This window comes from Myotis nattereri (genome assembly GCF_964212035.1).
Source record: "Myotis nattereri genome assembly, chromosome: 1".
NCBI lineage: Eukaryota > Metazoa > Chordata > Mammalia > Chiroptera > Vespertilionidae > Myotis > Myotis nattereri.
Genome location: NC_138075.1, coordinates 177,850,515 through 177,865,458, shown reverse-complemented (window position 1 = coordinate 177,865,458; position 14,944 = coordinate 177,850,515). Strand labels below are relative to the sequence as shown.

The following is a 14,944-nucleotide window of genomic DNA, read 5'->3' as shown; positions in this document are numbered from 1 at the left end:
TTCATTTTAGAGATGAAGACACTGAAGCTTAGAGAAGTTAAGGAACTTGCGTATGGTCACACAAATAATAACTGACAAGTGACAAAGAAGAGGTTTAACTTAAACTCTAGAAGTTCATTGTAAATAGCAGCCTTTAATATCAAGCAGATACAAGGAGTAGGAAGTGCCACTCCTTTGCCTTGGTGATGGTGGAATTGTTATGGAGATAACTAATGAATATGAGACTCAATTGCTTCCTTACACTGGTGAGGGCGTCCCAGTGAAGACCTAGCTTCCCATGGAAAGACGGGCGGGGGAGGGGGGGGGGGGGGACACTTGGAAACAGAAAACCCAGAGCTGAAGTCCTAGCTCCATTACTTTCCGGCTCTCATTATCCTGTGACATTCACTTCATCTCTCTGAACCTCAGCTTCTAAATTTGTCAGGTGGGGATAATGCTTCCAAAGCTGTTTATCAAGATTCAGTCAAAGTGCTTCAAAATCTACAAAGCACCGTGCTGCAAAATTTGTCAATTATTCTCTTCTACTGATAGCACGCTCAGCCACCAGCATAACATGAAATCCTGGGCAGTCACCCCGGTGTGCTGCACATCTTAAGAATGGTTTGTGTATATCATATGTGAAATCTAATGAACAAAATAAATTGGTGAACAAAACAGATTCAGAGACATAGAAGCATGGAACAGACTGTTGAATCTCAAAGGGAAGGTGGGGGGCGGGGGGGAGAGATCAACCAAAGAACTTGTATGCATGTATGCATAACCCATGGTCACTGACAATAGGGTAGTGAAGGCCTGGGGCCTGGAGTGGGGGTGGCTTAGAAGAGGTCAATGGGAGACAGAAGGGGGCACATGTAATACTTTCAACAATAAAGATTTTTTTTAAAAAAAAAAAAAGAGAGAGAGAGAGAATGGTTTGAGTACAGAGAAAATCTATTTGTTCTCTATAGTTTACAGCTTGGGAGCTCTTCATCCAATGAAATAAGGAATTCGAAGGAAGAGATAGGGTAGTTAGAGATATCAGGTGGGATTAATGCTAATTTTTGTGGACAAAGAAGGGCTTGGGAAATGCCTTTGAAACCAGATCGTCTGAAATGCCAGAAATGAGAAGTACCTTTACTAAGGATAGAATGTTTAATTTAAATAATAACACCATTTTATGGTATTTAGGTATTCCCTGCATTATTGTTCCAAACTGTATTTGAGGTAAAAGATACCCTACCCTTTTTTATACCACTTTATGATTTTCAAAGAATTTCATGCTGATGATTTCAATTGATGGTGTCTTTTTAGTGCTATCTTCTTAATTCTATTAAGGAGGAAGACATATATAGAAAAAGGTAATAAATTATTTTTATTATCTGCAAGGCTGTTGGACAATTTTAGACCCAAGCTATTTTCCAATAGCTAATAATTTACTTCTCATTCCTTAGTTATTTTCATCTGTAAATAGAGTAAAATAACCCCCTACTGCTTTTTCATTTCTAATAAAATTATGTGTGCAAGATGTTTTGGTAAATTCTAAGGAAATGTTATTATTGTTTATTATCCATCAACTCTGCTAAGTAAGGGTATATGCCTTAGTCATTCTAACCCACAGCAACTCCAAATCAAACATAACTTAAGGTAAGCCAAGAGAAATCCATCTATTTAGACAGTATTCATGCATAAGGGAAGTTCACACAACATGCAGAGAGAGGGAGCTGCATTAACTGGGAACCCCAGAGGGTCCGTCCAGCTGCATGGACATTCATGCCTGGCACCGTGCAAGTGGACTCCAAAAAATCACAGTCATCTGACTCACTCATAGCATCTGGGCCCGAGAAAATTTTATTTCTCAAATCCTGCTTTCCTTCCCTTGTCTTCCCAGCCACACATACAATCTGGACAGTCCATAAGGCAGGGGATAATTTTAGGGGCTTCCCCAGAGCCTGACTGGATGCTTTCCAATCATTTATTTCTGGCCTGTACAATCAGATGCACTATTTCTTTACACATGAGAAAAAATGAAATCAGTTTCTATTTGCAGAGTGAGATGGGAAAACTGAAAATCACACACAGCCATATCATTGACCCTTAGAAAGGGCCTCCCTAGGCTAGAGGAGAGCAAGAAGACAAAAGAGAATCTCCAAAGGAAAAAGTTCCATTTGTTAACCCCTGAGAAGTGTCCCATATGCATGGCCTCACTTCTATAAGCACATTCAAGGTTTTGGAGCAAAGTTGATAAATAAAAAAATCAGTGAGATTTCTAGATTCATTTTAACCTCTGATTATGATGTGATTTGATCACCATAGCCATTCCAGGAGCAAATTCTGTTTGTCTGTGTGTCTATCTGCATGTGTGTGGCTCTGTGTGTGCCTCTGACCTCTCCCGCACCACCCCACTCTCTTCTAACAGACACACGAGACATTATAATGTGTATGAAATTTGGTTAAAATGAGCATCAAGAACAAGCTTGATGGGCCAAAAAAAAAAAAAAGGTTTGGTGGGTTAGAGTTTTAGATTTCACACTGACTCAAGAATGAAATAGGAAAAAAGAAAACTGACAAGATTATATGAACAAATTGTATGTACCTAAATGTAGTTACAAGTGAAGTCATCTTATCACTTCCAACCAAAATTTGCTAGCTACAGAACTCTACCCACACTCTGAGACATCAGATTCTCTTCGAAGAATCCTTTCTTCCTTTGGTATTAGTTGGTGCCTTCTGGGGAAAATTACATCCTGTGAGCTCTTGAACCAGACATTGGACCAACCTGGCTCCAGGCCACCTGTGTTCCTATACTGCTCCTGCAGCAAACAGCCCATTTCTGCTCTTCCCTGGACATCCGTGCTCCCATGCTTTGAAAAGGCTCCTTCCTCTGAGTTCTGCTCTCTGAAATGGCCCCATAGCCCAGTTGTTTGGGTCATCCATCATATGTCAAGGTCTTTTTCTGGCTCAGGGTAGCTAGACTCAGGGGACAAAGGAAAAGGGGAGGGAATTCACACAACAGGGACTATATGTTTTTGCAATCTACAATCCTAGCCTCTCATACCCTCTTTCTGAGTCTGGCCCAGCAGCCCCTCCTTGCAGCTTGCCTTCTGTCGCGGATATCTGCCCGCCCACCCTCACTCCTATCCCCTGCTTCATCCCTACTCTACCCTTCTATCCCCATCCCCTTTCCACCCCCTCCTCCTAATGTGGATGGGATTTAATTCACAAACCTATTTCAAGTTTAGTTTTTAATTGTTTTATTCCCTAACTAAATCTCTGAATGCTAATAGATTCCAGGGGTGTTTACTGTACAGGGGCGAAAGCTCTCATTGTAAAATATGACTGCTTCATATTTCTTCCTCAACCTTTCAAACAGAAGCATTTTTGTTCCTTAGCATTCATACCATCCCTAACAGTCCATTTTCCAGCAGGCTCCTGCACACCCAGGATGCACCTTATGTTTCTGTCCTCTTCATTACAGTATCAGTGACGGCAACTCACATTTATATAACGCTTGACATTTTATAAAGGACGTTCACGTTACCAGACCAGAGCCGCACGTCAATTCTGTGAGTGAAGCAAATCGAATTGTGATACTTTCATTTTAGAGCTATGAAAATTGACACTCTGAGAGGTAAGGAGATTTCCCCCAGTAGCATTCAGCCAGTGAGGAGATGAGCCATGCTCAGAATCCAGATCTTAAGACTCCTGGTGCAGGTTCTTTGCAATTTGTAATGCAGCCCCATGTGCCTCTCCGCAGGCACCCTTGCTGGACTTCCAGCTGAGTTCAAGTAATCCCCATGAAAATAAAGCCCCACGCTTTCAGGTCATCCAACAGAGGGAAGCAGGGCATCATTACCCCCTCTTTCTCACTGGAAATTCAATAAGGAAGCTCCCTGGGTAAAACGTTCTTTGGAAGTAAATTAATTTTGGAATAATCTAGCTTGACTTCCAACAAGAATTCTCTACCAACAGCATGGAACATAATGGTCTGATGAATAAAATCATGACTTATAACATGAATTTTCTTCACTTGACTTACTTTAGGATACATGTTTGCAAATCATTTAAAACATATTCTGTGTTTAATTATATTGCAATTTATGGTTGAATTTTATTTAAATGGCATTTTTAATTGGCACATTTTTCAAGTACTGCTTCTGCCAGAATTGCATGTAAAAGTACATTATCATCACTTGTATGACTGCAGCCTAAGTTAGCCTCAATATACATCCCATAGATTAGGGGCAAGTCACTAAAGGACAGTGGATGTCACATTTCCATGAAATACAATTAAATATATCCAGAAATAAATTGGTTCCCAGATTTTGCTAAAACAGCACATGGCATGTGTTCAAAATTAATAAGTATTGATTGAGTACCTATGTTGTGCTCAGCACTGTGAAGAATTTAGAAAAATGCAAGGTGTTTCTAAGATAGTCAAAGAAGAAAGACAATACAGGGTTATTAGAATCAAGGTGAAAGTATATAATAATAACAATAATCATCATCATTATTATATATTATTTGTCAATTACTATATGCCACATACTTTGCTAAGTACTTTATTTTAATTCTTATTTAATCCTCATAACAACTCAATGAAATAGTTACTATTATTATTCTAATTCTACAGAAAATAAAAGTGAGGCATAAAGAAGTAATTTATTTAAGATCACATAGCTAAAATGTGGAGAAGCCAAAATTGGAAACCAAGTACCTGATTTTCCAGCCGTGTACTCCTGGCCTATTTGCTGTGGTTTGGGGGAAGGTTTCATAAAAGGCGGGGTCTCTCCTATAGCCCTGAAGGTTAGGGAGTTAGGAAGAATGAAAAGAATGGGGATAGGTCATCATATTACAGGATAGACAAGTAGCATAAACAACAAAGGCACAGGGGCGAGAATCTGTATGTGACATGGGAGGATCAATGGAAGAAAATCAATGGCAGGAAGTTAAGTTAGCTAGGCAGAAGGAGACACTTTAGGGAATCCTGCCGGGAGCCGGTCCATGCTTGCTGTTTCAAGGGACCTGGCATATATGGCATACTGTTCTTAATATGTTTGCTCACCTTCTAGGCACTATGTGTTTTAACCAAGGTCTCTGAGAAAGGTTGTTTCCCCAGGTAGGGATTTTCCCCTGAAGTTAGGGAGGGAATAAAACCTCTTAACTAAGTGCCAGGTGGGTAATTAATCACTTTAACTACGAACAATCATGCTTAAGCTACATAATCCTTACTCCCTGGAATGGAGATAAGAAACGCCCTAACCTTTGAAATAGAGATTGATAGGATTGGAATCAACTGATATAAATACAGATGTAACAAGACAGAACAGAGAGAGACAGAAATTGGCACAGAACCTACACAGAACGTTCTCTAGAGACAGAAGAACTTCGCTGGAGAGAACATGGCAAAAGATCCTGGACAGAAACTGGCCTCAGAACCTAGAGACAGAACATGGCAAAAGATCCTGGACTGAACCTGACTACAGAAATTGGCAAGAGAACCTGACTAGAACCTGGTGACTGAACCTGGCTGGAGAACCTGGACAGAACCTGGCTGGAGAACCTAGCGAGGGAACATGGCTACAGAACCTGGTTGGAGAACCTGGAGAACCTAGCAAGAGAACATGGACACAGAACCTGGCTGGAGACCCTAAGCAGAACCCCTCTGGAGATCCAGACCAGAACTTGGCTGGAGATCCTGGCTGGAGATCCTGGCTAGGCTGCTGATCAACTGAACACTGTCTCTGTGTCCTTCCTTCTTCGCCGACTCCATCCACACCTTTGGGAACCCCTGGACCTGCTGGGGCTGGGCCCCGGCAGAATACCTTAGAAATAACCTCGGCAGAATTTAGAGACTTGAGCCTTTGGAAATAGAAAGTCCGTTACCTGTTATGTAAGAAAGTGACAATGAAAAGCCACTGTGGTATTCTAGCTGCAAATTCAGGAAAAGTGGAGAGGAGGGAGACTTCTGGGAGGCAGACCAATTAGTGGCATATTGTGAAATCTCCTACCGACCCTTGGTCTTAGTACATACTCAATAGATGTTTGTCAGGTCAGTGGATGAAGACTAGCAGGGATAAAAAGGAAGATACAAACCAAATAAAGAATCTGCAGGAGTCACTGACAGGCTGTTCATGAAGGAAAAAGAAAAGAAGGCCCTGACCGGTGTGGCTCAGTTGGTTGAGCACAGTCCCATGCACCGAGAGGTTGTGGGTTTGATTCCTGGTCATGGTACATGCTGAGGTTGTAGGCTCAATTCCCAGTAGGGGGTGTGCAGGAAGCAGTTAGTCAATGTTTCTCTCTCTCCCCCCTCCCTTTTTCTCTCTCTAAAATCAATAAAAACATTTTTTAAAAAAGAAAGAAAACAGATGTCACCCAGTGCTACTCTAGGTAAGAAGAAGACCGTGATGCTCTGGCTCACGAAAGAGTTGAAAAGGAGACATGGGTTTCGGCTGTTTGCAGAGAGTGTGATGAGTCCTCCATTTTGGTTTGCAAAGGTAGAGGTTTGAAAGGTACATGGAATATTGTTAATATTTTATAGGTATTTGGAGAAATAGGCCTAGAATAAATTTAAGGTGGGAAGCACAGTCCTTACTCATCACAGAATTCAGATAAATAAAAGTTGTCATATTTATGAGCCACTTCAATAGGTAGCTCTAAGTAAGTAGCACTTTCCTAATATAAATGTCATCACTGGACCTATTGTATTTCATCAAAGATTTGCAAAGTAAAGAAATTCAAAATATACAAGAACATCTACAAATTGAAAAGAACTAAGCAAATGGAAATAAATCAAAGCATTAAGCTCCTCCTACCCCTGCTCCCTACAACATGCAGCCAGCACTGGCCATTGGGCAGATATGAAATATCAGCCTTTCCTTATCAAAATACAAAAAGGCAAAAATCATGTTCTGGTTTCTCAGCAAGAAGCCATTAGACAGATGTAATCATAATGAACCCAAATATTCCTATAAATGAACTGCATGCATTTAGGACCACATGCAGAGTTTAAAAGCAGCTAAGGTAAGTAGAGTTGCCCGGGTGTATACAATGGTTCAGATGTGGTAGAGCAATTCAATCGGCCCTCAAACAAACTGAATTGTGAATTTACAAGACAAACTCAGCATCCATTAGCTTAAAACTCAAATGGCCCAGCTGTGGCAATAGGAGCTATTAGTTTCAAAGTCAACTTCTGTGTTATGATCATCCACCAACATCTAATCACTCAAGTTAAAGCCATACACAAGCAAGTTATTAGCTTTCAACCAGACTGACCACATGGTTCATTCTTTAGATACTGAAAGCCAATCAGAATGGCCAAGTGGATGAGAGTATGTAAGATTCATTTAAAGACAAAAGAGTTCATTAAAATGGGTAAAATCAAGATCTTTACCAGGTAAATTAGAAGTAAAATCTGCTTGAAAGTATAGCTTCCTTCACCAGAGAAGAGATGGGCCAATTAAAATATAAAACTGGTAAGAGGCATAAATTGTAGCCTGGGGAGTCAATCCAACCAGTGGGGCACATTTGTTGTTACTGGATGCAAAGAGTCAAATAAATTGAAATTTGAGTACAGTGTTCAAAATATAAAAACCTATGTCATAAAATATGCTCAGGTAGCATGCCAAATGTTTTACCCAATTTTAGGCAGAATATTTATCAAAAGTTATTTGGTAAGTTAGTTGTTTGAAACCCTAAAAATATTTTTTACCAAAAAAAATAATATTATGTATGTTAATTGGCTTCCCAAGATAGACCACAAAAATCTTCTGATATAGAGTGTAAGAAGGTATAAGTATAGTACTGGGAAAATGAGGTGATACAAACTGGTCTGTAAAAATAGAATCTTACTATCTTATACAGCACTGCTTTTTAAATTATAAGTCACAATTCATGAAATCAATTCAGTGTGTCTTTCCCCCCATTTTATTCTTACTAGAATGGCAGAGATAGAATGGAAGGGAAAGAACAGAATTGCAAAAATCAGAGCACATCCCCTGTCACAAGGAAAAGTATTATTCTTGAAACTTTATTCCAGTGTTATCTATAATAATAAAAGGGTAATATGCTAATTAGACCGGACATCATTCTGGACATCCTTCCTGATGAGCCGGCGCCAGAGGGAAGCCAGCCCGGGTCCCAGATGCCTGCTGGCAGCCCGAGGGAAGCCAGGGGAAGGAAGGCCTACTCTTGCACAAATTTTTGTGCATCGGGCCTCTGGTATTGGTATAAATAGCTATGTGAAATCAGGATTTCAATGTAAAATACATTTCTTACTGTAGGTCAGTCAAAACAGTTTGAATGTTTTTTAGCAAGGCTTCTATGGGGTGCCTAGCACAAATCCAGTGCTTAATAACAGCTGTTAAATGACTGAACGAACTTGTGAACACATGAAGAACGAAGGAATAGGATGCCAGTAATAAGCCCCTCTCAGTCACAACCCTGACACTTGCAGTGGAACGCTTGCTCAGAATTTCCATGCTAGTGAGGTAATGAGATAGACCGTTGCCCAGCTGCAGTTCCCTATAGGTGCCTCCTGTGGCCTGGGACAGGCTCTCTGACACAGTAGGAGCTATAAACAGGGAAGGATGGGGATAAGGCTTCCACAGCTGAGTGGAGCTGAACTCTGTAAACCTCCTTCTGAGAAAGGAGGAGGAAGATAAGATAGGATTGCTAGATTTATCAAGTAAAAAATACAGAGGACTGGTTAAATTTGAATTTCAGATAACAGATAATTTAAGAACAGAGGAAATCATAAACATTCAGGGTTAGAATATCAATTCAATCAGACATTTATTTGATAGAAAACTATGTGCAAAACACTCTGCTAGGTGGTGTGGTTGGAAAAAATATATTTATTCTTGAAGCTGAAGAAGTCAGAGACACACAGGAAAAGACTCTAGTAATGACCATATTGAGCACTACTCTAAGTTCTTTCCAGGCATTAACTTCTGCATTTGGCCCTGCTATTCTTCCCATTGAAGACAGGAAACTTAGCATAGAGAAATTATAAGAAAGAGTTGGCCACAGTTTCTCATAGAAACAAACACAAATAATATTCAGTGGGACTGTGGTAGAGGGCTGGATGTTGTCCAGGGAGGTGGATCTGGAGGTGAGATTTGAGCTGAACCTTGAAAAAAGCAGAAACAGCAATAGGAGAATATTAGGGGAAGAATATTCCAGGCAGAGGAAGAGCTTAGAGGCATTAGGTTTTTTATTTTGTTTTCTACTTCAGCTCCAACTCTAAATACCAAATAACCATAGTTGAGGGAGGGAGGTGAACTTTGAGATCTTCCCTCTAGCACACATTACTAGAGAGACTTTCAGCAAATTAAGGTTGGTCTGAAACCACCAACTGGTGTGCTTAGAATGTCCTACCTTTCTCTCTAAACCTTAATTTTCTCATCTGTGAAACATGGTTGTTAACATCTACATCTTAAAGCTATTGGAAGAATAGCTGAGATCATGTATACAGAATGCGGCAGAGTGGGTTTACATTTGTGAGTACGTAAACCAGTTCATTCTTGATTATTATTTATTGTACTAGGGGCCCGGTGCACGAAATTCGTGCACTGGGTGTGGGGGGTGGGGGGGGGGGAGTGTCCCTCAGCCCAGCCTGCCCCCTCTCACATACTGGGAGCCCTCAGGCATTGACCCCCATCACCCTCCGATCGCCTGATCGGCCCCTTGCCCAGGCCTGACGCCTCCGCCAGAGGTGTCAGGCTTAGACAGGGGACTCCCATCTCCCCCCGATCACTGGCTCTGGTCCCCGCCCAGGCCTGAGGCCTCTGGCCCAGGAATCATGCCTGGGCAGGAGACCCCCATCTCCCTCTGATCGCTTGCTCCACCCCCCGCCCAAGCCTGACGCCTCTGACCCAGGCTTCAGGCCTGGGCAAGGGGACCATCATATCCCCCCAATCCCTGGCTCCGCCCCCCACCCAGGCCTGATGCCTCAGCCAGAGGAGTTGACCCTCATCACCCTCCGATCACCAATCACCGGATTGGCCCCTTGACCAGGCCTGAGGCCTCCGGCAGAGGTGTCAGGCCTGGGCAGGGGACCCCCAGCTCCCCGCGGTTGCAGGCTCAGCCCCTGCCCAGGCCTAACGCCTCTGGCCTAGGCGTCCGGCCCAGGCAGCGGGGACCTGCAGTGGAAGCAGGGGGTGCCGTGATCGTGGGCTTCGCTTTAGGCCCAGGCAAGGGACCCCTAGCTCCTGGGACTGCCAGCTTCGACCGTGCCCAGCTCCCATCGCTGGCTCCACCCCTACTTCCTGCTATCACTGGCCAGGGCGGCAAAGGCGCCTGATTCTCCGATCATGGCTGGGGGGCAGGGCAAAGGCGGCCCCAGGGCCGCCTTTGCCCTGCCCCCCAGCTCTTAGCTCCCCCCTGGGTTTCCGATCACTGTCAGTGGCAGGGAGCTTCTTCCTGCTTTCCCTTTCACCTCCCTGCATTGTGCCTACATATGCAAATTAGCCGCCATCTTGTTGGCAGTTAATTTGCATATAGCCCTGATTAGCCAATGAAAAAGGTATCGCTGTACGCCAATTACCATTTTTCTCTTTTATTAGTGTAGATTATTTTCCACAAAATCAACTGTAAACCTACTTTTGCCCTGCTCCCTCCCCCCCCCCCATTATGGCCTTAGAACAATGGCTGGTCTAGAGTAGACAATCAGTTAGTTATTATGCATGATGCATAAATTAAAATAAAGCTATTGTCACAATTAGGCGGCAATACTGTTGGAAACAGAAAACAGAATGTGGAAATGAATAGAGTAGACATGAGGTATGACAATTCTAGAGACCACATCTATGAACAGTGGCATGGAATTCAATGTCCCTTTTCTGTAAAGCCAGATGTGTTCTGCCCAAAAGATATGGCTCCTGAAAGGGGCCCACCAGGTAAGATGATGAAGGATGGTAGAATTCAAAAATGCAGGTTTGTAAACTAAGGATGAGGGGCCTAGAAGGAGAAAAAGCTTGCCTCTATCTATATAATTCTCCTGCCACTTCCTGTCTTGGACCCCATCACTAAGGCGCATTGCAAAGCAACACTGAGGCTGGAGGATGTGGATCAAGTTCATATGTCAGAGTTTGAAGGGGAAGGAATGGATGCCAGGGCAGGCCAGCCAGCCAGCCAAGCTTATGAGACATACAAGTAGGACCAGCTTGGTCTGAAACCATTGACCTGTGTGCTTAGAATATCCTACCTCCCTAGACATCAGAATCCATGGCAAGCTCACTCTTTCTGCAGGAGCTCTGTGTTGGTGAGGCACAATCATTATTCCAAAGTCTAGCCCCTGTTCAGGGCACTGCCATGGCTGGGGTGAATAAGTTTACCCACTTCGCTCTTCTCTTGAAATTTTAAAATTGTTTCTCAAAGACTTAGTTTGTAAACTTAAACACTGTACTAAGAAAAAGGAAAGGAAAGGTTAACAAAATGATCGCGAAGCCTACTGTGTGTTTCAAATGCACACCATCTGTCCTTAGCCTCTGAGGATGCTGCGGCAGGGAATGCGCTGGAGTTGTTTTGCAGCCATAGTGGCTTTCTGCCCCTGTGTTCCCCATAACCTGTCGCCCACCCTCCCTTGTCAGACAGCTGCAAACACAGAGGAGATCCTGCCTGCATTCGGTCCTCTTCCAGGCAGAAGCTCCTAATGGGCCTGTGTAGGAAGAAACTGCATTCTTGGCCACCTCCTAACCAAAATAAAACCAAAGGCCACTCGTTATGAAAATACCCATCTCTCCTCTTGACCTCCCTGAAACTAAAGTTACCTCCAAAGCTAGAATTAGAGCATTTGGGGGAAATGAAAAACTGCATAAAAATTTCTCCTATCCTAGCACTTTCGCTTTTAGGAAACGAATACTTTTAAAGGTTTAGGGATATCTTCCTTATACATTTCTCTTCCCACCAGATGTAGAGAACTCAACAACTGCCTCTTCATTCATGAGTAAGAGTGTGTTGAAGGCGTTATCACCTGAGAAGAAAGCATCCTCAAAACACATTCCTGACTCAGTTATTCATCTCTTTGAGTACAGATTTTCCCTCACAGGTAGGAGAGGGGCAGTCACTTAACTCCTCCAACAACCCTGATAAAAGTGATACCTGGGTGGAGTGGATTCCGCCAACACTGAATCAAGCATTTGTAGACAGGAGAGAGCAGATGCTACAGTAGCTCCTGTTTTTAGATGGGTAGAAAATACACAAAGCAAGGTGTAAGGAGTTATCAAAGACAGGCAATTCCCTTTCCCTGGAGCTCTTCAAAGACAGAACAGCTACTCATTTTCTTAATTGTCTAACTATGTCTCTGACTTAGTTTATAAGGCCCTCTCCAAAAATCCATGATTGAGAGCCAATTATCCTAAGAAATCAAGGTGGGGTGTCTATTGGTTGGACGATAAAACAGGCTTATATACAACCAAAACGCAGTACATACAACCAAAATTGCCTGGCATGGTTTTTGTTTTTTTTTTTGGGGGGGGTGGGGTGTTAATATATTTTTATTCATGCCCAGGTTGCGGGTTCAATCCCCCGTGTGGCATGGGTTTTGTTAATTTAGGAACAAAAATCCAAATATAAGTGAAGAGAAAGCTGAAGAGAAAAGCAATTTTAAAGGAGTCTCCCAGATGCCTGGAAGAGTCCCCAAATGCTGCCTAACATTTACATCACAGAGAAGCAAGCAGGCAGAGATGTTCCCCGTCAAAGGAGACGGCTCATCTCAGCTGCAGGCCTGGAAACCTTGCCTTTTTCAGGCTCTTCATTCCTTTTTAGATTCCAGGCTACCAAGTGTCCAAGCATTTCAGCCTGGTTTCTGCCAGCCTGCTCTTGTTTCCCAGCTCCATGGGGATCTCCCGGCTTAAAAACACAGCAGAGATTATCGTTGGGCGATCTGACCTCCAAAATCAAAGGAATATGACCAGAGGAGCTCAGAAGGTAAGAACACCGACAGCTGCCAAAGGTGAAAAGACTAGCAAGCAGTCAGGGAAGAGAGGAAGAGTCTCTTCTTGCTGAAGAACCAACTCCTGCGCCCAGGAGGGAAGAGACCACGTGCTGCCCTCTCTGGCCAGTCGGGGAACTGCAGACAGACAGGGCTGAGGCAGCTCCCGGAGTAGCGAGCCCTGGGCTGGCCGGGGCCCTGGGCTGAGTGAGCAGTGCCGGGCAAGCACACACTGGTCCACCCGGCCAGGGCCGGAGCCAGGGCCCTTGGTCCCGGCCTCGTGGTCAGGCAGCCTGTTGGGAGGGCGGCTGGATAGAGACAAAGAACACTGTGGCACTACAGGAAGGGACATGTCCCAGGAGGACACGCAAGCCAGCTTTCTCCCAAACAACTTCTTGCTGAGATGCTCACAGCAGCCGCATTGCCATCGCGGGCACGGGGGAGCAATTAGATGTACCTGCCTTCAGAGTCCGGATCTGCTCACCTGACTCGGCGAATCCTATTTTAACCCTTCTCATCCCCACTGGGTCGCACGCACAGAAGACAGGAGTTCACTTTTTGAGGGTGTGTGTGTGCTGGAGGTTGGGGGAGGGCCGTCGCTGGAGGAGGCAGGAAGGTAGGAACCTGCCGACCCTAATGATATTACTGTTGTGTTTTCAAATTAAAAAGGAAAAAGGAAGAAAAAGGTAGGCAGCTGAGAGGGACTGTGGGACGCTGCTCATTTTCAAGCATTCCTGCTATTTTAGGTAAAAACCAACTCTAAAAACTCGTCCAGATGAACAGGGGGGAAAAAATGTGTTTACCTGTCAACTAGGGAAGAAAAAAAAAAAAGATTCACTGAAGTCCAGGGAGGAGCGACTTCAGGCTTCAGGTCTCCTCGCCGTCCTGTCCCTGCCCCACCCCGACCTCCAGGTGGAGAGCAGACAAGTGAGCCGGCACGTGCCAACTCCAGGGGACCCCAGGGCCCGGTCAGGGGCCGCCGCCACCGCAGACGGGCGTGGCTGCGGGGACACACCCCGCCACCTACCTCAAACATGGGAGAGGCGCCCTTGCTCGGCAGCGTGCAGCCCAGGAGCTCGGCGAGAAACTTTGCCATATACGAGTAGCGAGCCAGGTCCCTCCGAAGCGCTGGGTCCGTCCTTTCCCCTTGTAGGAGCCCGAGAGGCGAGGTCGGGCCCGCAGGCTGGGGGGCTGCCCCGCAGCGGCCCGAGACCGGGGCCGGGACCGAGCGCGCCGGCTGCCCGTCCGCCGCAGTCCGGGGTGCGAGGTGCGCGCAGTCCCGCCCGCCGCCCCAGCCTCCGCGCCGCGGGATCGGGCGCCGCCCGCGGTCCGCTAGCCTTCCGCGCTGAATGTCGCTATTGCCACCGCGGGGGAGGGCCCGCCGGCGGGCGCGTTGGGGGTAGAAGGGGGGGAGGCCAACGCGCCGCAGGGCGACGGCCGCGCGGGCAAGGGCAGCGGCGAGCGCAGCGCCGCGGCGCAGGCACCCGGCGGCCCAGCCCTGGCCGCGGACACTCCAGCGACACCGCTCGGCTGGAGCCGAGGCCTGCCGCTCGGCGGGAGAGCGGGAGGCGAAGCGGGGAAGCGTCTGTCCTGGCGAGCCCGCGGGCTGACGCACTTCCCCAGTTTCCCCTCCTTCGGGGCGAAGGCAGGTGGAAAGGCGCTGCTCCGGCTGCCGCCTGAGCCGGGCGAGTTACAGCTGCGAGGCGCCAGCTGCCCCCGGGCCCCCGCCCCGCCGGCCAGCGCCAGCCCCACCCTCCCTTTCGGAAGGGAAACGGCTCCTGACGCCTGGAGGGGGAACTCCTCCTGTGAACCCCTGTTACTGAATGGGGCAGGCACAGATGTGGGGCTAGGGCAGGTCTGCTCCATCATCGCCGTCACCGCTGGCCTCCGTGGCCTTGGCTGGAGTGGGGTATGGAGGGCGGAGGGCGAGCATGGCCAGGAGCCTGATCGCAGGCAAGTGTAGCCCTGTTGTTCTTTCCAATCCCATCAGGCTTGTCTTTTAATAAGAGAGCTGCTTTCAGGACACAGACCTAT

The 14,944-nt window shown here is 45.8% G+C and overlaps 2 protein-coding genes across 3 annotated transcripts in view; both read right to left on the bottom strand.

The window, feature by feature from the left end:
• The window catches only part of LOC308522222 (succinate dehydrogenase [ubiquinone] iron-sulfur subunit, mitochondrial-like), a 409,251-nt gene extending 395,094 nt beyond the window's left edge, over window positions 1–14,157 (bottom strand). Inside the window, exon 1 of the mRNA XM_081095482.1 lies at window positions 13,938–14,157. The gene's annotated coding sequence lies outside the window, so the exon portion shown is untranslated. The remainder of the gene's footprint in view (window positions 1–13,937) is intronic.
• RASGEF1B (RasGEF domain family member 1B) overlaps window positions 1–14,204 on the bottom strand; it is a 525,540-nt gene extending 511,336 nt beyond the window's left edge. The window contains exon 1 of one of the 2 annotated variants that reach the window (XM_081095426.1): window positions 13,938–14,204. In XM_081095426.1, the coding sequence (XP_080951552.1) occupies window positions 13,938–14,006 (69 nt within the window). In that variant the 5' untranslated portion in view covers window positions 14,007–14,204. The remainder of the gene's footprint in view (window positions 1–13,937) is intronic. The other variant, XM_081095427.1, reaches the window with a different exon arrangement.
• Between the last annotated feature and the right edge of the window lie 740 nt (window positions 14,205–14,944).